Source organism: Erinaceus europaeus, chromosome 10 (assembly GCF_950295315.1).
Source record: "Erinaceus europaeus chromosome 10, mEriEur2.1, whole genome shotgun sequence".
Classification (NCBI taxonomy): Eukaryota; Metazoa; Chordata; class Mammalia; order Eulipotyphla; family Erinaceidae; genus Erinaceus; species Erinaceus europaeus.
This window is the reverse complement of record NC_080171.1, coordinates 51,728,606-51,751,776: the sequence shown is the minus strand read 5'-3', so window position 1 is coordinate 51,751,776 and position 23,171 is coordinate 51,728,606. Positions and strand designations below refer to the sequence as shown.

At 35.6% G+C, this 23,171-nt stretch overlaps 1 protein-coding gene across 4 annotated transcripts in view; it reads right to left on the bottom strand.

The window, feature by feature from the left end:
• CNTLN (centlein) overlaps positions 1-23,171 on the bottom strand; it is a 331,221-nt gene that overhangs the window by 72,278 nt on the left and 235,772 nt on the right. For 3 of the 4 annotated variants that reach the window (XM_060199608.1, XM_060199607.1, XM_007535780.3), the window contains exons 16-18: positions 22,813-22,990; positions 15,803-15,896; positions 15,502-15,725 (exon numbers count right to left, since the gene is read on the bottom strand). In XM_060199608.1, coding sequence (XP_060055591.1) covers positions 15,502-15,725; positions 15,803-15,896; positions 22,813-22,990 — 496 coding nt within the window. The remainder of the gene's footprint in view (positions 1-15,501; positions 15,726-15,802; positions 15,897-22,812; positions 22,991-23,171) is intronic. The other variant, XM_016193668.2, reaches the window with a different exon arrangement.

The window sequence follows — 23,171 nt, the reverse complement described above, 5'->3', positions numbered from 1 at the left end:
GGACCCAGGTTCAAGCCCCTGCTGAGAGGTTTCAATAATGGTTAAACAGTGCTGCAGGTCTCCTCTCTCTCTCTGTCTCTCTCCTTCCCTCCCTCCCTCCCTCCTTCCCTTCTTAATTTCTCTATCTCTATCCAAAATAATCACTACGACTATAAATATGTGTATATGTTTTGTGTAAACCAATTGCTGGTGATAACTCACATGATAACTCACAATTTACCTTCTAAGGAGTTACCACGCTATTTTTCAAAATAGCTGTACCATTCTACATTCCTTCAATGATTCATCTTTTCACTTTTTTCAGCCATATGTAGCACATTTGGTTTCTATAGCGTTTATATTTGCTCTTATATTAGCATTTCCTTCTTTCTACTTTCTTTAGATTTACTCATTTCTTTATTCTTAAAATAAGGGATCTTCTTGTTAATTTTAGTCTTTACAACCTTATTGTAAATATTTAGGGAATAGATTTTCATCCAAGTTTCACTTTATGGGCATCCATACATTTTATATGCATTATTTCATTATAATGGCAGTTGTAACTATTTTCTCATTTTCACTTTATTTCCCACTACTATTTATTAGTTACTTAGAAATGTCTCAAGTTTTGAATTGGTGGCAAGCTATGATGGTGGGAATTAGCAGGCTTCCTTTCCTTACTTAGTATTCACATCAACAACAGCAACAAAAATACTACCACATACATTTGAGCACCAGCATAAAAATGGATTTGGATTTTACAAACTATTATAAAGGAGGTACAACCTCCAGACACGGACACAAAAGAAATGCTCATGTACCGAAGGCAAAGAGTCGCTCTTGGGCTCTTCACCGCCCTACCTATCTCCCCTCCTCCTCTGTAATGTGCAGCATGAGGCCCCAAACAGCCCTGCTCCACATGAATTTCCTTCACCAGCCATGACCCTCTGCCCACCAGTCCCACGACACTGCCTCACTGCAATGGCCCCTGTTCATCGCTTTCTAATTCAATACCATGCCAGCCACCCCAATTCTACCACGATTTTGTGCCAACATTGTAAAGCAATGGAAAATTGGAAATAAGAGACTTTGAACCTCTTAGGGATAGAGGTGACAACCTTTTATAGGAATACAGACTAAAGGTAGTCATATTATAAAACAGTTTCCATAGCAATAGATCCTGGGGATGGAGGTGGGGAAGAGGGCTCCATTTACTGCCTGCAGTCTGATAATCTGTCCTCCCACTGGTCTGTGGTACACCAGAAATCTTAAAATTGTTGGTTCTATAGAACAACACAAACCACTGGCCCTTGTTCTCACAACAGAATCAGACACATTGAGAACACAGAGTAAAACACCCACTTTGATTGCCCAAGACATTCTTTGAAGAAAACCCAAAGCAAACAAAGCTATATGAACTTCCTACACAAGATTTCAAATCTCACAAACTGAAACTTGGACTGGGGGTGGTGTGTAGCACCAATGCAAAAGACTCTTGGGGAGGATGAGGAGGAAGGGGGTGGAGGTCCTACTGCAAGATGCATGGGGAGATGAGATATTGTACCCATGTGTCAATAGCTGTTCTATAAACCATTAACATAGCAACCCCCCCAAAAAAAAATGGAAAGAAAAAAGTATATCTTCAAATGTAAAAAAAGGTAAGAAGGCTTCAAAGTCATGGTCCTAATGAAGCACACAAAAAAGAAAAATTCAATAGTTTTATCCATGTACCACCTCCTGTGTTTAGGCTTTTGGGGTCCTAGCCAGAGTTAAGCAATGCTCTAGTCTATTTCTCTCCTTGTCTCTGATTCTGTCTCTTCTCTAACTCTCTCTCTATCTCTCTCATTAATGAGCAAACAAAAAAGAACTTGACCTAGAGGAGAAATGGGCATTTCTCTCTTATTATTGTTCTCTTTGCATCATAGAAAGTGTACTATCCTGTATTTTCATCAACCATTATACTTCTTAATAAAATTATAAAGTGTGCTTTACCTTTAAAAATGTTGGAAAAGGACCTAAATTGGTGGTGCGAGTGTTCTGTAACAGGGAAATAAAAAATTGCACCCAAGTATCAATAACTATACTGTCATCCACTAACCCCCCCAATAAAATAAAAATATATAAGTAAATAAGAGTTCAATGGGAGAAAATACCAGTAGGTCAGGAACAAATGAAAATAGATATGAATGAATAAAGTATGCAAGTAGTAAAGAACTCAGTAACTTAAACTTAAAACTAGTAGAGGGGGCCATGAGGAAAAAAAAGAAACTGTCTAAATATTCATCTTTGCCTTTATATCTAAATAATTTCTGATCTATTAATAATTGCATTTAGCCTCTATTTCCTGAGTATTAATATAAATCCTCATTGCCCATCAAAACCACCTGAAAACTTTTATAAAACCTGAGTTTTCTTTTTTTTAATTTCATACGTTATAAACAGAGATTTCTCACATGAGAAAGAAGGAGAGAAAGACAGAGTGCTATTCTGGTACATTCAGTGCCAGAGACTGAACCAGGAGCCTCATACAAGTTCAGCAAACTATCAGTTGTGCTAAGTCGTCAGCTGTCCACCTGAAAAACCTTAAAAAAGAAAATGAAAAAAAAAAAAAAAAAAGCACAACTAACAGAAAGGTGAAACACAAAGTAAAACTTGGACTGGGTTTGGTGTACTGTACCAAAGGAAAGACCTCAGGGGAAGGGGGTACTTCAGGTCCTAGTGATTATGGTTTAGGAGGGCCTAGGCTAGGGTTAAGAGACTTTTTCAGAAAATTGAGAAAATTTACTCAGGTATCAACAACTGTATTTACTGTAAACCATTAATCCCCTTAATACAACAAATAAAGAAACAAAACTAACATGAAGCAAGGACTAACCACAAATACTCATGTTCAATTGGTTTAATGTAGGAACTGGACATCATTATTTTCAATTCTCCAGATGATAGGATAACAAAAGGTAGAGAACTGTAGTTATACCAGATTACTCCACACTTCCCAGTACTTTCTCACCTAAATTGGTTTTCAAGTTTCCCTCAGATAGCTTTGATCTATGCTTACAACTTTCAAAATGAAGCCAAATTTTGTCTATTCCCAAATGCAATATTATTCAAAAAGCTTACCAAATAATACCAGTGGCAAGTGGCTCTATTACATTTTCAGAGTATATTTCACATCAACATATGAAATATGATACATACATAGATAGAGATATCACTAAATAGTTATACTATGATAGACAGGTCCATGTCCTGCATCAGTATCTTATGCATAAAGCAAGGATGGTGCTTAATTCATTGTTGAATATCCCATTATTAGAGTGCCTTTCATATGTTACATGCATTAAACTAAATTAATTGAATATATTTATTCGTGTGCAAAATGATGTTTTAGGCACTTAAAAAATCTCTAAAATATGTACAAATTTAAATATAATAATAATCTTTGTATTACATTCTGGGCTTCCACTCACATTAAAAAAAAACACATATTTACCTGAAAGTATACTGATAAAAAAAAAACTGAAAACACTACTGTGAATTATATCATAATGCTAGTGCATTATAAACAGAAAATAAATTTAAATTGATATTACACCAGTCACATTTCATCTAAATATTTTATGTAATAATATCACAAATGAATCTTAAAACAGAGTATAAGAACTATGATTTTACAGTACATAGTGGTGTTCTAAGTGATAATATTCCCTTACAAAGTCCAATATAAGCTACAGAAGTTCTGTTAACAAATATCACTTAGTTCATCTACAAGATAGGACACAGGAATAAGACAGTCACGTCCAATTCCACATGGATTCTCAGCTCAGATCCTAGTTTTTGCACAGTTTACCTTGCGAACATGATCCGAGTGACATTTCACAAATTCCTGGATAAATGTTGCTACACTCTGTTAGGAGAGAGACAAGCTATGTCATGCACAGATCAATAATAGCACTGTGTTTCATCAGCCTCAAAATCAAAAGTGCTTCATCTGGCAAAAGCCATGGCCCTAGAGAATCTGATATATATAAACTGAATATCTTACAAGGAATGTGTTCTACACAAGCTGCTGGGGCAAGGTAAAGGAAAACTCTGGAGATCAGCAATAAAGTAAAATAAGAGAATAATTTTCTAATAATAATTTAACAATAATAATAATAATTTTCTAATAATTTTCTGTGTTAATACTGTGGACAAAGATCACAAAAATTAAAATAAAATATTTAATATTGTATAATAATGACCAAAAAAAATGAGACCAATACAATTTAACAATTTCAATCTTTTGAATACAAGTTATTCTAATAAATAAAAAGCAAAGGCAAATATGAGTCAGGATGCAATAGTTAACATATAAATCTACACACATGAATATAATTTATGTGGATCTATGAAATATGATTCCTTTAGAATTATAAGGTTTGCAAAAAGGATCCAGATTCTCTGTGTTTATACACTACATTAGCTGAAGAATCCCAGGTATATGTTGAACAGATTATGCTCTGTTGTTTTTAATTTCAGGAACTCACATTTGGCAGGTCTTTTATTTAGGACTTGATTAAACTAATTTAATATTAATTAGATAATGCAACTGGGCAAGAGATAAAGCAAATTTGAAATTATAATTCCTAAAAATGAGTCTGTTTAAGACAAAAAAAATTCTATAGTTGCAGAATATATCAGCATCCAATTCATAAACCAGGGTAATCAAGGGTTTCTGGTACTACACTATCTCTAACTCACTGTCTCTATCTGAATGAAAAAGTGGCCCACAGTGGTAAAACTGTACATATGCCAGTCCCTGGCACAACACAAATGCACATGCACACACACACACACACACACACACACACACACATGCTGATATAAGAGAAAACAATGAGGTCTAATAACAATAAAACCAGTTAATGTTTGACATACATATTCATTAATTATATATGGAGTCTGGGTTCAATTAGATACACTGTAGTTGAGAAGTTAAGATAAAAGAAGATCAGAGGCTAGTAGGCAGCATTAGGTAAAACAAGAATTTGACATGCAAATAGAACCATCAGGTAGAACCATCAGGCTATGTCCAGATTTTTCACTACAAACACTAGAAGCAAGAAGAGAATGGAACAAGATATTCTTGTACTATAGGATAAAGGTTGCCAATCATGAATATTCTATCATGCCAAATTATCTTTCAATTATGAAGGAAAAATTAGGAATTAAAACCTTTCCAAACAAACAGAAATCGAAGGAATTCACCATCACCAACCCTGCCTTGCAAGAATTACTAAAAGAAGTCCTATGTGAATAGAAGCAAACAAGGTACAACTCTCAATGAGTTCATCAGTGGTAGAATAGAGGTGGAAATACAATAGCAAAAGCAAAAGAAAAGACCCTGTAACAGTGAAGACAAAATGGACAGAGCAATATGAAAAATGTGGGTTAACCAAGGCCAAATATAAAAAGTCCAAACACTAGATCTGAAACTCTAAAATGCTTTGGCTGGAACTTGAAGTAAAAGTGTTGGGTGGGATGAGTTAGAAAAAGAGAGAAGGATATTGGCTAACCATCAACACAGGAGAAACTGGAGAGATAAAGGGACAAAGAACAAGTGGTGAAACTTGGGACTGGGGGTGGGACACTGCTCCAAAGCAAGGAACTCTGGGGGAGGAGTGGAAGATGGGGTCTTGGTGGGAGGGCTGAGGCTCTAGGTTGGGGATAAGAGCATTTTACAGACACCCAAGATGTGGCACTAAGACATGGAGTCTATGTGTAGTCAATTGTGCTGTAAATCATTAACCTCCAAATATGATGGGGGGGGGGAAGAAAAGTGAAGGGTCATGGATTTAGGATCCAAATATTCAAGTGGTTTATAACCTAGAGTTGCCAACTTATTAGCCTGATTTTGGGCAATTGTATAAGTCTGCATACTTGTAAAACCTTAATTGCTTTATGTTTAAAATAAATGTATCTTCTATATAAGGTATCATCTGTATAAGTCTAAAAGACCCAACAGAAAAAAATATTAAAATAGAAAATGGCAAGAAAAATGTTTTATTCAATAAAAATAGAATAGGGTGAGCTCCAAAAAGAAGCAATTTACAGTGGACCGGGAGGTGGCGCAGTGATAAAGCTTTGGACTCTCAAGCATGAAGTCTTGAGTTTGATCCCCGGCAGCACATGTGCCAGAGTGATGTCTGGTTCTTTCTCTCTCTCTCCTCCTGTCTTTCTCATTAATAAATAAATAAAATCTTTAAAAAAAAAAAAAAAAGAAGCAATTTACAACCTGGAATTCTCTGGATAGGATAGGATACTGGGCCATCAGTAGGAGGGTGAACAAGGGGTGGTCAGGGTGACACCAAAAAAGAGTCCTATAACCCATTGTTGTGCTGGCAAACAGAAGCCAAAAGGACAAAGAAAGGAAAATCTTTGGCTTGATTATTTCTGAACTCACCCCTTTCCTCCACTCCAGAACCAGCCCCCAGAAGATGGACAACAGCTCTTAGCAGGCTTACTGTCAAGCTATTTTCTTTAACAAGATTCCTGGCTCACCAGCAGTGTCATTCCAAGCCTTTTCCTTTTTGTTTTGCTTCTCTATTTTTTTTAATATTTATTTATTCCCTTTTATTGCTTTATTCTTACAGATGTTGTTGTTGGATAGAACAGAAAGAAATGGAGAGAGGAGGGAAAGACAGAGAGGGAAAGAGAAAGAGAGACACCTGCAGACCTGCTTTACCACCTGTGAAACTACTCCCCTACAGGTGGGGAGCCGGGGGCTCGAACTGGGATCCTTACTTTGGTCCTTGCACTTAGCACAATCTGTGCTTAACCCACTGCACTACCACCCGACTCCCTTCCTTCTCTTTTTTTTAGGTTGTTGGAGCTCTATTTGAGAGACCAAATACTTGACCAATCCGAACCTCAGCCCTGCCTGGGAAAGACTACCTGAAGGATTTTTTTTTTTTTTTGATAGTTCTTATAATTGGCTGTCTTTGCTCAAGCTGCCTGCAGCCAATCTGGAGCAGTCCAAGCAGCAGACTGACTGTTAGGGTTTTTCACTCTATCTTATTTTATTATTACTAATTGTATATATGCAACTCCTTTTTCCCTCCTCCATCTTCAGGTTGACCAAAGTTAACTTTTTTTTTTCCACTGATAGGTGAATGGGAGTCCTATCCATACTGAGAAAAACTTATTTCTTTCTCCCTCTTCCAACAATCTCCTTTTTATCTCTTCACAGCTAAGTCAAAAACAACCAAACAAACAAAAAATCTTTCCTTTCACTGCTTTTTCCCCCTCCTTCTTTTGCTTTCTGAATTCACTGATGCTCATTTGTGAATTATTTGGGGGAAGAAATCTGACTTGGAGTGAGCTCTTCTGTGTGGGTGTGTCTCTCTTTTCTACTTCCATTTCTCCTCTTGCTATCCATAGAATTTATAGTGAATGGTAGGTATGCATAATGGTCTTTTCTTGCTTTCTCTTTTTTCCTTTCTCTTTTCTTTTCTTTCTTTTTTTTTTTTTTTTTTTTTTTTGATATTGGTTGCTATTTTTTTTTCTTGGACTGGAGATGGAGTTTGGCTAACTGGTATTGGCTGAAATGCATTAATCTTTGCTTCAGTTGCAGTTGTAATTTTTTAAGTTGGTGACTGCATTTTTGAAAGGTCTTTAGTATAGGATGGCTTGTACAGAAAATACAATAACTAGAGAATGACAGAACAGAAGAATACAAACCTCATCAATAAAGAAATGGTTAAATCAAGAGCAAATAAAATTGCTACCACAATGAATCAGGACAGGAGCCAAGAAGAAACTCTGAATCAGTCAGAAGTAACCAGATAAGAAAAGTATGCAAAAAAAGAAAAGTATGCAAGCAATAATAAACCTAATAATCATAGAAATGAAGACAATTAAGACCATTATGGAGGAAAGAGCTATCATAAATAGGGCAACAACCAATGAGACCCACAAGGAAAATACTATCTGCATCGAGATAAATAGAGAACTGAAAGGTGAAATAGCTGAGCTAAAAGGCCAATCAGTAGAACAAGCTAATATTATAAATGAACTGAAAAGAGAAACTGAGGGAAGGGAAATCAGATTAATAGAAGCAGAAAACAGAATTAGCCAGAGAGAGGATGAGCTAGAGAATACAAAGAGGTAAAAGAGCTCAAAAAGAGATTGAGAGAGATTGAAAACAACAACAGAGATATATGGAATGATCTCAAAAGAAGTAACATTCGTATATTTGGCCTACCAGAGGAAGAAAGAGAAGGGGAAGAAAACATCCTAGAGGAAATAATAGAAGAAAACTCTCCAGACCTAAACAACAGAAGGACATTAAGATTCAAGAGACCCAGAGCATCCCAAACAGAATCAACCCAGACCTGAAGACACCAAGACACATCATAGTCACAATGAAAAGAAGTAAGGATAAAGAAAGGATCCTAAAGGCTGCAAGAGAAAAACAAAAAGTCACATACAGGGGAAAACTCATAAGACTATCAGCAGACTTCTCCACTCAAACTCTAAAATCCAGAAGAGAATGGCAAGATATTTGAGCCCTCAATGAAAAAGGGTTTGAACCAAGGATAATATATCCTGCTAGATATTCATTCAAACTACATGGAGGGATCAAAACATTTTCAGACAAGCAACAGTTAAAGGAGGCAACTATCACCAAGCCTTCCCTGAAAGAGGTTCTAAAAGACTTATAAACAAGAACATCACCATAATACTTGCCATATATCAGAACAAACAAAAAATTGTTGAATAATGGCACTACAATACATTAAATCCATAATATCAATAAATGTCAATGGCTTAAACTCACCCATTAAAAGGCACAGAGTGGGAGGATGGGTCAGAAAACACAACCCATATGCTTGGGTTGTGCAAGAATCCCACCTAACCTAACAAGGCTAACACAGACTTAAAGTGAAAGGATGGAAAACTATCATACAGACTAATGGACCACAAAAAAAAAAAAAAAGGCAGGAACAGCCATTATCATTTCTGACACAACAGACTTTAAATTAAATAAAGTAATAAAAGATAGGAAAGGCCATTACATAATGATTAGAGGATCAATCAACCAAAAAGATTTAACAATTGTTAACATCTATGCACCCAGTGAGGGACCATCTAAATACATCAAACACCTATTGAAAGAACTATAAAAATACATCAATAGTAACACAATACAATCAATAGTAATACAATACAAAAATACAATACAATTAATAGTAATACAATACAAAAATACATCCACAGTAATACAATAATATAGCATCCCATTCCCCCACTAGGGAAAGTCAGAGTCAGGCTGAGAGTATGAATCGACCTGTCAATGCCCATGTTCAGCGGGGAAGCAGTTACAGAAGCCAGACCTTCCACCTTCTGCATCCCACAATGACCTTGGGTCCAAACTCCCAGATGGTTAAAGAGTGGGAAAGCTATCAGGGGAGGGAATGGAATGCAGTGTTCTGGTGGTGAAAATTGTGTGGAGTTGTACCCCTCATATCCTAATGGTTTTGTCAGTGTTTCATTTTTATAAATAAAATTTAAAAAAAGAAAGAAGAATAGAAATAAAATACTTCAAATTAACTATCTAAAAATAATAATATATAAGATCTGAGAGGAATGTCACCTTGTAAAAGTTTAATTTTAGAATTTTTATTGATTTTTAAAAAATATTTATTTATTCCCTTTTGTTGCCCTTGTTGTTTTATTGTTGTAGTTTTTATTGTTGTCGTTTTTGGATAGGACAGTGAGAAATGGAGAGAGGAAGGGAAAACAGAGAGAGGGAGAGAAAGAAAGACACCTACAGAGCTGCTTCACTGCTTGCTAAGTGACTCCCCAGCAGGTGGAGATCCAAGAGCTCAAACTGGTATCCTTACTCAGGTCCTTGCGCTTTCTGCCATCTGTGCTTAACCTGATCTCCTATGGGCCGACTCCCTATTCGTTTATTTTTGTTCACATAAATTTTTTTCTTTCTCAATACATTTTTAGAATTTATATTTTCTAGATATTTCATAATTTTATAGCTTTAACTCTATGTTGATCTCCACATCTTCAGATTCTTCTTAGTTCACTAATTCCATCTGTATCTATGCTGGCTTTGTTATTAACTTGTTTGACAAATTATTCCTTTCAAAAATGCATTTTAGTACAATCCCTATCATGATCCTAATGAGATTTTTCAAGGAAATTGAATATGTTGTGTACAAATTTGTGTGGAACCACAGAAAACCACAAACAGCCAAAATACTTCTGAGGAAAAAAAAATGGAGTTATCATACTACACAACTTCAGTTTATACTACAAAGCAATAGTAATTAAAATGGTGTGGACATTTGTATCAATGGAACAGAACTGAAAGCCCAAAAATGAGTACACACATACACAGGCACATAATACATGACAAACGGTCCAAAACTATCAAATCCACTAATAAATGTTACTGGGAAAAATTGAACAGCCATATGTAGAAATGAAACTAGACCACCAACTAACACCATACACCCAAATAAAAGTGGATGAAAAAGCTGAATATTAGACCATAAACTTTAAAATTTACAGAAGATAACATCAGTGAAATATTGCAGGATCTTCACATCAAAGATGGATTTGGATACTCAACCACAAGGGCAAAGGAGATAAAAACAAAAGTAAATAAATGGGATACATCAAACTAAATAGTTTCTATGCATCAAAAGCAAACTACACAAGGATAACCAGGTAATCCAGTAAATGGTAGAAGATATTTGTACTTCACACAACTGACAAGTTACTGCTACCAAATATCACCAAAGAAATGGTAAGGGGGCCTGGTGGTGGTATACCAGGTTGAACACACATGTTATTATACTCCCAAGAACCCAGTTTCAGCCCCCTCTCCCAACCTACATGTGGGGCATTTCATAAATTGTGAAGCAGATCCATAGGTATCTGTCTTTTTCTCTCCTACTCTAGACTCGAAAAGTGAATCAATATATCCATCCACAATACAAGTCAGTTTACTGTTTCTCACAAAACTAAATATACACTTACCATAAAATCCAGCATCTGTGCACATCAGTATTTATCCAAAGGAGTCAAAACCTTATGTCCACACAAACCTTCCACAATATTACTAACAGCAGCTTTATTCATAGTCACCAAAACAAAGAATCAATCAAAATGCATTTCAGTCAATAAAGAGAATGAATAATCTGTAGCTGCATGGGGCATGTGGATCATCAGTTTCCCCAGACTATTGCTGAACCAGGGGGGAAGAGCCTAAGGCAAGTTAAAAATTCCAGAAGCCTTCTGTTATTATTTAGATTCAGCTATTATTTTAAGCTATAGTTATTTATTTATTATACTTCCTAGATTGTTGCACATCTGTGGTAAATTTCCAGAGGTTTTTGAAGTATTATGTGTTCCTCAATGTGCTCAGAGGATCTCAATGAAATTCTTTACAGTTTTTCCTTCTTTTTTATTGCCACCAGGGTTATCACTTGGGCTCGGTGCCTGCACTATGAATCCACCACTCCTAGTGACCATATTCTCCACCCCCCCCTCGAACCCCGCCACCACCTTTTCCCTTTTCTTTCTGTTTATTCAGTAGAACAGAAAGAAATTGAGAGGGAAGGAGGAGAAAGATACGGAGAATGACAGACCTGCTTCAGTACTCATGAAGCTTTGCTCTTATAGGTGAGGAGCAGGGATTGGAACCCGGGAGGACCTTGCATATGGTAATGTGTACATTCAACCAGCTGGGCCACTGTCTGGTTCCTTCTTTATAGCTTTCACAAAAAAATCACTTTATATCCTCTCCAGTCTTCTTTTCCTTTTTAATCTAAGATCTATTTATTTGATGAGAGAAAGTTCAGCCTTCTTAAAGATAAGGAATTCACAGCTTTATAAATGTGAACCTCCAGGGGACCACACAGTAGCACACCATGTTGAATGCAGGACTTGGGTTTGAGCTCCTACTCCCCACCTGTAGTGAGAAGCTTCACAAGTGAAGCAAGTCAGAGGTGTCTTTCTCTCTCCTATATTCCCACCTCCTCTCTCATTTTTAATCTGTCCTAGCAAATACAATAGAAAAAAAAAAAAAAAGGAAAAAATGGCTGCCAGGAATGATGGATTCATTGAGCCACCACCGAGCCTCATTGATAAGCCTAATAGTAATAAAAAAATTTAGAATAAATTAGTAAATAAACAAATAAATGCCAGGTGGTGGCATACTCATTGAGAGCACAAGGAAGGACTCCAGTTGAGTCCCCAGTCCCCACCTGCTGGTGGAAGCTTTGCAAGTGGTGAAGCAGTGCTGTAGGTATCTTTCTTTCTCTCTCTATCTCCCTCTACCCTCTTGATTTCTGGCTGTCTCTGTCCAATAAATAAAGATAATTAAAAATGATAAATAAGTAAATATTTTTTAATGTATAACTTCTTTGCATCCTAAATTAATTACTTTTGAAGTACATCAATCCTTATAAGATTAGTCTGTACCCACGGTTATGAAAATGTTGATTCCTAACACTTTTTGTATTTTTTGTCATTATTTTTTTGGAAGAGTCAATATTTAAGTCTTTACTCAAATAGTGACATGTGTTATATAGCACTGATTATGCTAATATATAAAATCTAGACATACAAGATTACATAAGGTCTGATCCCATCTCTATAAAAATGTCTAGACTTGAAAAATTCATATCTACTAAATGTGTATTTGTAGCTGGTTTGAGCTAGGAGATATGGATTTTATGATGATAATCAAAAGATATCTAATTTCTTTTTAAGGCAATGAGAATGCTTTAAATATGTTTCAGGAAGTGTTTAAGTAACTATTAATATCGTATCTACCATTGAATTAAATGAGAACATTGTATAGCACATAGATTGTAGTTAATTAAGTCTATTGTTGAAAAATAACAATGGATAGTAACCAACTTCACTATTCTAATCTCAAAAAAATGATAGCACTGCACACAAAATTATCAAGGATATGAAAAAGCTGAACATCATTATTATCAACTAGATTAATAGGTACATAAAGAACATACATTAGTAACCAAATACACATGCTTGCCAATAGTATATCAAACAATTTCAGTATCTACTACTTGCTAGGACATAAAACTAGTTTTAGTAAACAAACAAAAAACAAATCAAATAAAATATCCCATATATATTTGTAATATATTTGTAATATGGGGTGAGATTTGGTGTTGGTATGCTTCTAAATTCTGCTTATAAGACCTTCTGTTTTGATCATCACATTAGGTTTGCTGGTATTACTTACGATGTGGTTTATTTACATAATCACTGTTTTACCTGGGTCCCACCCTGCCTGCAGGGTATTGGTTTAATCCCCACTGGTTAGATGGAAGCTTTCTATGTTCTGTTCACGCTCTTTTTTTGCTCCGCCCCCTCTCCTAGTCATTTCCTTTCGCTTGCCACTTCTGGTGAAGAGATGCATAAAAGGCGATGTATCTGATTAATAAAAGAGATACTGCTTCCCAGCTCAGCCATGAGTCCCTGGTCGTCTCTCTACCGCCTGTGAAGCTAGCCCAGCCTGGCAAATGGCGCCCTGAACAAGGACTGGCAATTTGGGATATAGTTCTGATTACACAAATATGCCACAATTTAAGCATTTATAAATATTACCTTTATCATCAATATTTCCAGTAGATATAATAGAGAATTTAAATATAATTTAAAACTGTGAAAAAGATTAAAATATTTCTAACATGAAGAAAGATTTCTGTATATAATAAATTCCCAACATATCATTTCTTATACACCAAACGATTTTATAAATATAGACCTAGGGAACAAAACGTCTCTTGTTTTCTTTTTTTCATTTGATATATGATTAACGATGATATCCAGTAGAAAGATTTAATGTGTTTAAAATTGTTAGAGCAGCCCAGGAGGTAGCATAGTGGATAAAATGTTGGACTCTCAAGAATGAGATTCCAAGTTCAATCTTTACTATTGCATGTATTATAGTTATGCTTTGATTTTCCCTCTTCTGCCTTCTTTCTCATTAGTGTGTATACATACACACATATATGTATATATATGTGTATATATATATATGTGTATATATATATATATATATATATATATATATATATATATGTATGTATTTCGTTTTTAAGAAACATTGTCGGAGAAAATGTTCCAGTCTTTGGCCACCATGTCACTGGGAGATATTTCAGTGCTGTGGTCACTCTATTTCTGTTTCTCTCTCTCTCTCTCTTTTTTTTTCCTTCCCTCTCTCCCTCCCTCCTGTCTTACTATCTGAAAAACAGAACAGTGAAGTTATGGAATGACAAAAAAAAAAAAAAAGGAAAAAATTGGTGTAATCTCACAGTGAAGTAAAAAATTCAGAGGAAGGCATAATTATAGATATTCATGTCTAAAATTTCACCTTTTACTATATTATTTGCAAAAAAGGGAGTGAGGCAAAAAAAAAAAGGTCAAGATAGTAGCATAATTATTATCATAAATTCAAATTTTCAGATATCTCAAATGTTCTTATGAAACTTAAGTTTTTCATGGCAAAACCAGGGCCTTTTTCATGAAGTATTTCATAACTCTGGGATTCTTTCTCATTCAGTTAGAAAAAACAGGAGGTAGAGACATCACAGCACAGGAGCTTACTCCAGTGCCACAGCACCTCCTGCAAGGTGCTGTATGGCTGGAACCTGGGCAGCTTACACACAGACACACCTTACCAGGTGGGCCAAATATATCTCTGGCAGTAGAATCTAGTTTGTTATTTATTTTTCCTCCAGAGTTATCGCTGGGACTCAGTTCCTGCACTATGAATCCAATGTTCCTGGAGGTCATTTAATTAATTAATCAATTTGGATAGAAGAGAGAAATGGAGAGAGAAGGGCAAGATAGAGAGGGAGAAAGACAGACACTTTCAAAACTACTTCATCGCTTGTGGAGCAATCCCCCTGCAGATGGGGAGCCAGGGGCTCAAACAGGAACCCTTGAACGGGTTTTTGTGCTTCCAACTATGTGCACTTAACCCAGTCCACTACTGCCTGGCCCCCAGTATCTAGTTTTAAAACTAAGAGAACCAGGAGTCGGGTGGTAGCACAGTGGGTTAAGAATAGATAGCGCAAATCGCAAAGACCAGCATTAAGGATCCCTGTTCGAGCTCCTGGCTCCCCACCTATAGGGGAGTTGCTTCATAGAGGTGAAGCAGGTCTGCAGGTGTCTTTCTCTCCCCCTCTGTCTTTCCCTCCTCTCTTCATTTTTCTCTGTCCTATCCAACAACAAGGACAACAATAATAACTACAACAATAAAACAAGGGCAACAAAAGGGAATAAATGATTATTTAAAATTTTTTTAAAAAAAAACAAGAGAACCTAATACATAACACAAAGATGCTAATAAAAGTAGAAATCCTAAATAAAAACGTTTGTCTCATTTGACGTTTCTTCCCTCATACACACACAAAAAAGTTCCTTAATATGTACCTCCATATGAACTATTTTAATTCATTTTTTTAAAGTAACTTTTACCTTTATGGTCTGTCTGCTTGTCTGAAACCGTTGATCAGATATTTGCTGCTGATGAAGGAGCTTTTCATTGACTTCTTTATATTCTTTAACAGACGATTCTGCTCTTTTTTTAGCATTCTGAAGTACACTGTTTTGTTGTTGTAAGGATATAATCCGTTCTCGTAATAAAATATTACTGCTACTTGATTTCTGGGAAGTGATGCATTTCCACTTTTCTCTGTTAACTATATAAAAATGTTGATAATATTTTCAAAGTCAAATTTAACTTAAAAGACACTGCTAAATACATATATGCACTTACCTCTACTAGGAATTGCTGTATATGAATTCTTTTGAATAGTACCATATTTCCTTTGAGCATTCACTTTTTTTGTATTCTTGTAATGACAATATTCCTAAATTTTAAAGATTCAGGAAAATCATATTATTATACAGTAACATCAAGTGAAAAATACAGTAAAATATTTCCTTAAAAACATTTTTTTTTAATTTTTTTATTTCTTTTTTGGGGGGATTAATGTTTTACAGTCAACAGTAAATACAATAGTTTGTACATGCATAACATTTCCCAGTTTTCCACATAACAATACAACCCCCACTAGGTCCTCTGTCATAATGTTCCAGAACCTGAACTTCCCCAGACCCCCACCCCAGAGTCTTTTACTTTGGTGCAATACACCAACTCCAGCCCAAGTTCTGATTAGTGAAAAACATACCTATTTATGAAGTACAAATAGCCTGCAAAAATTCCAAAATTTCTACCAGATACTCAGAAATGAATGTAACATAGACAGTAAACTTGACCCAGCAGACAGAGGACACAAAGGCAAAATTAATTTAAAAATGAAAATAACACTTAATATAGTGCTGCAGGTGTCTCTCCTCTCTACTTCTCCATAGTTAGCAGAAGGAAAGAGAAGGGGGAAATAGCCAATGGGAGTCATGAGCCCCAGAGATAATCATGTGGTAATAAAATTAAAATAAATAAATAAATAAATATTTTTCTGGGAATCTAGATGTCCTTCTCAAATATATTCTGTTGCATGATGACCAATGAATTCTTCTAACAAAGGGAGATAAATGATATTTATCAAGAAAAAGTAATATCCTTGTTCCCTTTTTTTTTTTTTTTCCCTCCAGGGTTATCAAGGGAGCTCAATGCTTGCACTACAAATCCACTGCTCCTGGAGGCCATTTTTTTTTCTGTTTTGTTGTTATTGGTTAGGACAGAGAGAAATCAAGAGGAACAGAAGACAGAGGGAAAGACACCTGCTGATCTGCTTTACCAATCGTGAAGCGACCCAGGGGCTCCGACCAAGACCCCCAAGCCAGTCCTTGCACCATGTGTTCTTAATCTGCTGCGCTACAGCCAGGCCCCCTTCCTTATCATATTCTAATACCCTGAAGCTAAGAACAACTCTATTTTCAGAAACAGAGACAAAGACAGAGAAACAGAGAGATAAAGGGAAAGATACTGCAGCACTGAAACTTCCTTGAGTACTATGGGGCCCGGGCTGGAGTGGGTCTCTCGGACAGTGTGTATGACAAAGCAAATGAACTATCTCGCTGAACCTAAAATTGAGCACTATTGATTTTGTCCCAAATATATTTTACCAGTTCATAAAGATTCCCATAGCACAATTTTAAATATTACTGTGCTTCAAAAATTATAAATATTAATAACAAAATGTGTCCTGTTTAAAAAACATAGTAGCTGGGAAAAGAGCAAGATGCCTATCTAGAAAATGAATTCTCTATTATTATTTTTTTTAATTTTCGAAGATCCCATTCAGGAATGGTCATGGTAAAAAATAAAAGAAATAATTAATTTGGCCTAATGTTACTCTGACAATGAGCATTTATTTTGTTCATGAATGTATAAATCATACTATCTTTCATACAATGTATGACCCTGATGTAATAAAACTGATTAATACAAAGACCAGAGACCCTTAAAACAGTATTGTTCTTTAAACTATTTAGTTACCTCTAAGCTATGTTACACTTCTTAAACTATTTTTGAAATGCCTCTATTGAACTTAAATTTACAACTAGTATATGCCACATTTTTAAAAGTTTTATGGATTTATTAAGATTCAGTTAAAAAAAATAATGGACATTAAACACTATTATACATGTTTTATTTCTTCAAAGAGAGCTAAAGAAAATATGACATTGTGATAATATGACACAATGTTAACATTCTGAGTTATTTATATTTATATATTATAAATTTATATATTATATATTTATATAATTTATATATTATAAATTTATATATTATAAATATATTATAATATAGTGATATTATATTTAATATCACTATATTTTCTGCAATTTGAAATTACTTCCTATTTAAAAAAAAATACAATAGGACCAAAAGGTATCTTACCAAGTAAGAAGTGTGCTTTTGCTATATATGTGGTTCAAGTTTGAGCCCTGGCATCACATGTAACTAAGATGGCAGTGGGAGAAATCTCCAGTTATGCATTATTCCTCTCAATCTCTCATTCTATCTCACCATATGCATATGATGAAATAGAATGAAAAAAATTGTAGAAGTGGTGAAATCAGGTATATATGAGTCCCTGACACTAAAAAAAAAAAAAAGTGGCCCATGCAATCGTAATAAAAGTAATGCATATACCAAACAAATGAGGTCCTTATTGAAAGAGAATTGAAAATAGAGATTTAGTATATAAAGATTATTGTTTAACTTAATCTATTTTTACCAGAGCACTTTTCAGTTCTGGTTTATGTTGTTGAGGGTGGAATGAAATCTGGGGTTTCAGAGCCTCAAGCATGTATGTCTTTTTTGCATAATCATAATGCTCTCTCCCCCTTCCTTTAGTTAGTATTTAATTGCCAGTCATGTACTGAGCACAGTAACTGCTAAGTTACTATAACTAGTCACCAGACTTGGCATCAAATAAAATGGATCTAAATTTTTAAAAATTTGAGTTACTGCTTACAGTATTATCAGTGATTAGATACTTAGAAAAAATATTATGCAATAACTACATTTAAAGTGATTTTTAGCATGGCAAAATATTGAGAGAAAAAATCTCCTAGTCAAAAGTGAATTGGCAACAGGAATCAGAGATATGATTCACTGCCAAAGCAGTCAGTAAAATGGGATTTTTTTTTTTTTTTGGGTGATTCTGAAGTTCCATTCAAATATTAACAGATGGGGGGGTGTCAAAGCCTTAATTCAAGAGAAAAAACTTTAAGATCAAAAAAGTAGTAAATTGAGAGTTTGTGACTTTTATTATTGCTTAGAAGTATTCCATGATATAGATGTGTGTGTTTAATCATCCATTCAGTGATAGAAGGGAATTTTGGCTGCTGCCAGTTTGAGGCTATTACAAATAAAACTAAAACTGTTATAGTCAGTCATATATAGGTTTTTGGATTTGTTCGGTGAACACAAAGTCTCCTGTTTCTGGAGTAACTGCTCAAAGAGCACAGTAACTGAGAAGAAGTAGTGCTAAGTATGGACTTCTTTTTAAAGAAACTGCCAACTGTTTCCAAGGATGCTGTACCATTTTATATTTATATCTCACACATACAATGAAAGATCCATTTTCTCTGTATCTTGGGGGGAATCTGATCCTCTCACTACTAGCTAAGTTTTAGCTCTTCTAAAATATATGCATTTTGTTATGATCTCAATTTATATTTCCTTAATGTTAGTGATACTGAACATCATTCTGTATGATTATTTTGGCATCCTAACATCAGTTTTGGTAATACTTTTTTCTAATACTTTCTAATTGCATTACCTGATATTTTACTCTTGTGTTTTCTCACTATTTTTAGATGTAAACAATAGGAGCCCGATGTCAAAATATGATTAGTAGGGACCTCCATATTGAAGTTAATTTATTGATGTCTTCTGTTAGCGAAATCATATACTGTTTTACATTGAGACCTATGACCTAAATTAATTATTTTTATATTAAGAAGGAAGTTTAGATATGTTAATTTTTCTTAAATTTAGTGATAGTCAACTGTTCAACACTAGTTGCTAAGGTTATTATTCTTCAGCTATAAATTACAACTTTTGTACCTATGTTAAAAATAACTTATTTTGGGAGCTGGTGGTGGCGCACATGGTTAAGCGCACATGTTGCAATATGCAAGGACTCAGGTTCGCGCCCCTGGTCCCCACCTGCAGGGGGAAAGCTTTGTGAGTGGTGAAGCAGGGCTGCAGGTGTCTTTCTGTCTCTCTCCCTCTCTTTCTCCCTCTTCCTTTCAACTTCTGACTGTCTCTATCCAATAAATAAATAAAGATAATAATTTTTTTAAATAATAACTTATTTTTATTTGTGGACCAATTTATAGATTCTCTCTTCCATTAAGTAAGTGATAAACTTTCATCCCCTCTTAACGAATTTTTAGTATCATCAATCTTAACATGAAATTGAGTAATAGGGATTGAAGCTACTTCTATGGGAAGGAAACAAAATAGTTATACTTTTTCTATTTCTTTTTTCTATTTCAGCTTTCTATTTGTTTCTTAAAATGACCTGTTTGTTTTGGGGAGCGGGGAGTGGGGAGTCAGGAGATGACTCACCTGGTAAAACTTACACTTTACAATGCAGGAGAACCCTGGCCACTATGTGAAAGCACTGGCACGTGGTAAGCTTCACAAGCAATAGGTACTATAGTGTCTCTCCTCTATCAGTCTCTCTCACTCCCTCTGTCTCCTTCTTTCTTTTTAAAATATTTTTATTTATTACTGGATAGAGACTGAGAAAAATGTGAGGAGAGGGGGAGACAGGGAAAGAAACAGAGACCACCTGCAGCCCTGACTCACCACTCCTGAAGCTTTCCTCCTGCAGGTGGGGACCAGGGCCTTGAACCTGGGTCCTTGCAAACCATAATGTATGCACTTAACCAAGTGTACACCACCTAGTTCCTTCCCTCGCTGTTACTGACGCTCTAGCTTATAAAAATAAAAATAAAGGGGAGTCGGGCGGTAGCACAGCAGGTTAAGCGCAGGTGGGGAGAAGCACAAGGACTGGCATAAGGATCCCATTTCAAGCCCCTGACTCCCCACATGCAGGGGAGTCCCTTCACAGGCAGTGAAGCAGGTCTGCAGGTGTCTCTCCCCCTCTCTGTCTTTCCTCTCCTCTCTCCATTTCTCTCTGTCCTATGCAACAACAATGACATCCATAACAACAATAATAACTCCAACAATAAAACAACAAAGGGAATAAATAAATAAATAATAATAATAATAAAATAAAAATAAAAGTACCTGCCAGAAGCAGGGGACTCAGGCAGGTACAGAAAGTCAGCAATAGCTCCCATGGCAAAAATAAATTAATATTGGTGAAGACTCTGGGGTGGGGGTGGGGGGGCTCAGGTTCTAGAACATGATGGTAGAGGAGGACCTAGTGGGGGTTATATTGCTATGTGGAAATGTTGTACATGTACAAATTATTGTATTCTACTGTTGACTATAAACCATTAATCCCCAATAAAGAAATAAAAGATAAATTAACAAATAACATAAATGAACAAGCTAAATAAAAGTTTTATATTAAAGACCAATTAGTAGCTAGCGGAAGGGAAGCACAAATCTGGGTATGTACATCAGGAAAAAGGGGACAATTAAAAGTTGAAGGATAAATCTGGAAGGATAAAGTGATGAAATTAATGTATTATATCCACATATCGATTTTACTGATGCACATATGAAGCTCAGGATATAAGGCAATGTTACTTCAAAAAACAACAGTAAGATGAAATAATTATCATTATTGAAGCTAATATAAATATCTTTCTTGTTTAATTTTATATACCTCAAGATTTATATCCAATATAAATATATATATATTTTTAATCTTTCAAAAGATTATACAAACTAGAACAAGAGAATTAGAAAGTTGAGCATTTTCTTTTTTTTTAATTTTTTTATTATCTTTTTTATTTTTATTTTATTTATTTATTCCCTTTTGCTGCCCTTGTTGTTTTTTATTGTTGTAGTTATTATTGTTGTCGTTGTTGGATAGGACAGAGAGAAATGGAGAGAGGAGGGGAAGACAGAGAGGAGGAGAGAAAGATAGACACCTGCAGACCTGCTTCACCGCCCGTGAAGCGACTCCCCTGCAGGTGGGGAGCCGGGGGCTCGAACTGGGATCCTTATGCCGGTCCTTGTGCTTTGCGCCACCTGCGCTTAACCCGCTGCGCTACAGCCCGACTCCCGAAAGTTGAGCATTTTCATCACAAACACTTCAAAGAATACTTAATCATTTTTAAGTCATGTTTTTCTCTTTTTTTAATATTTATTCCTTTTTGTTGCCCTTGTTTTATGGTTGTAGTTATTATTAATGTTGTTCTTGTTGTGAAAAGGAAGATAAATTTAAAACGCGGCTAGGGAGTGATGCAACCAATGGAGTGAAAACATTATCAAGTGCAAGGGGCTTAGGCTCAAGCCCCCACTCCCACCGGCAGGAGGGATACTGCATGAGCACAGCCAGGCAAGTCTACAATTGTCTGTCTTTTTCCCTGGCTCTCTATTTCCCCTTACCCTCTTAATTTCTTTGTACTATCAAATACAATAGAAATAAATAAATAAAATAAAAATAAATAGGAAAAAGATGGCCAACATGAGTGGTGGATTCATTGTGCTGGCAATGAGCCACAGTGATAACCCTGGTGGAAACAGAAAAAGGAGCGAGTACGGCGGTAGCGCAGCAGATTAATCGCACATGGCACAATGCGCAATGACCAGCGTAAGGATCCAGCTTTAAGCCCTGGCTTCCCCACCTGCAGGGGAGCCGCTTCACAATCCGTGAAGCAGGTCTTCCCCTCCTCTCTCCATTTCTCTCTGTCCTATCCAACAATGACTACATCAATAAAGACAACAATAATAACTACAACAGTAAAAAAAAAAAAAAAAACACAAAGGCAACAAAAGGGAATAACTAGATATAAAAAATAAAAAAGAGGGAGTCGGACTGTAGCGCAGCGGGTTAAGCGCAGGTGGCGCAAAGCACAAGGACCGGCATAAAGATCCCGGTTCGAACCCCGGCTCCCCACCTGCAGGGGAGTCGCTTCACAGGCGTTGAAGCAGGTCTGCAGGTGTCTGTCTTTCTTTCCTCCTCTGTCTTCCCCTCCTCTCTCCATTTCTCTCTGTCCTATCCAACAACGACAACAACAATAATAACTACAACAATAAAACAACAAGGGCAACAAAAGGGAATAAATAAATAAAATAAATATTTAAAAAAATAAAAAAGAAATAGTAAAAGGAATGTATATTTAAAAACCTGAAAATTAATTTTTAAAAATGTTGAATACCTTTGGCTTCTTGTCATCCAGATTTGAATATATTTGTACTATTTCTTTTCCTTGCGTTTGTCCCTCTTCTGATGGATCAGTTTCTTTATGTTCTGTTCCATCTTTAGGACTTATTTTCTGGGACGTCTCTACAATAATTGTTCCCAAGTTCCGTAAGGTCTGTGTTTCAGAATCACTGCTTTTTTAAAAAATAGGGGGTGGCATAAAACATAAGTATTCTTAAATAGACCTCTGTTCAGACCAAATATTACCACATATTCTTTTAAGGTTATGTACTTACTGTTTTTAATTTTGAAAGAAAATTGGGTTAAATACATTTTATAAATCTGTGAAAATCTCATCAGCAAATTAGATTATCA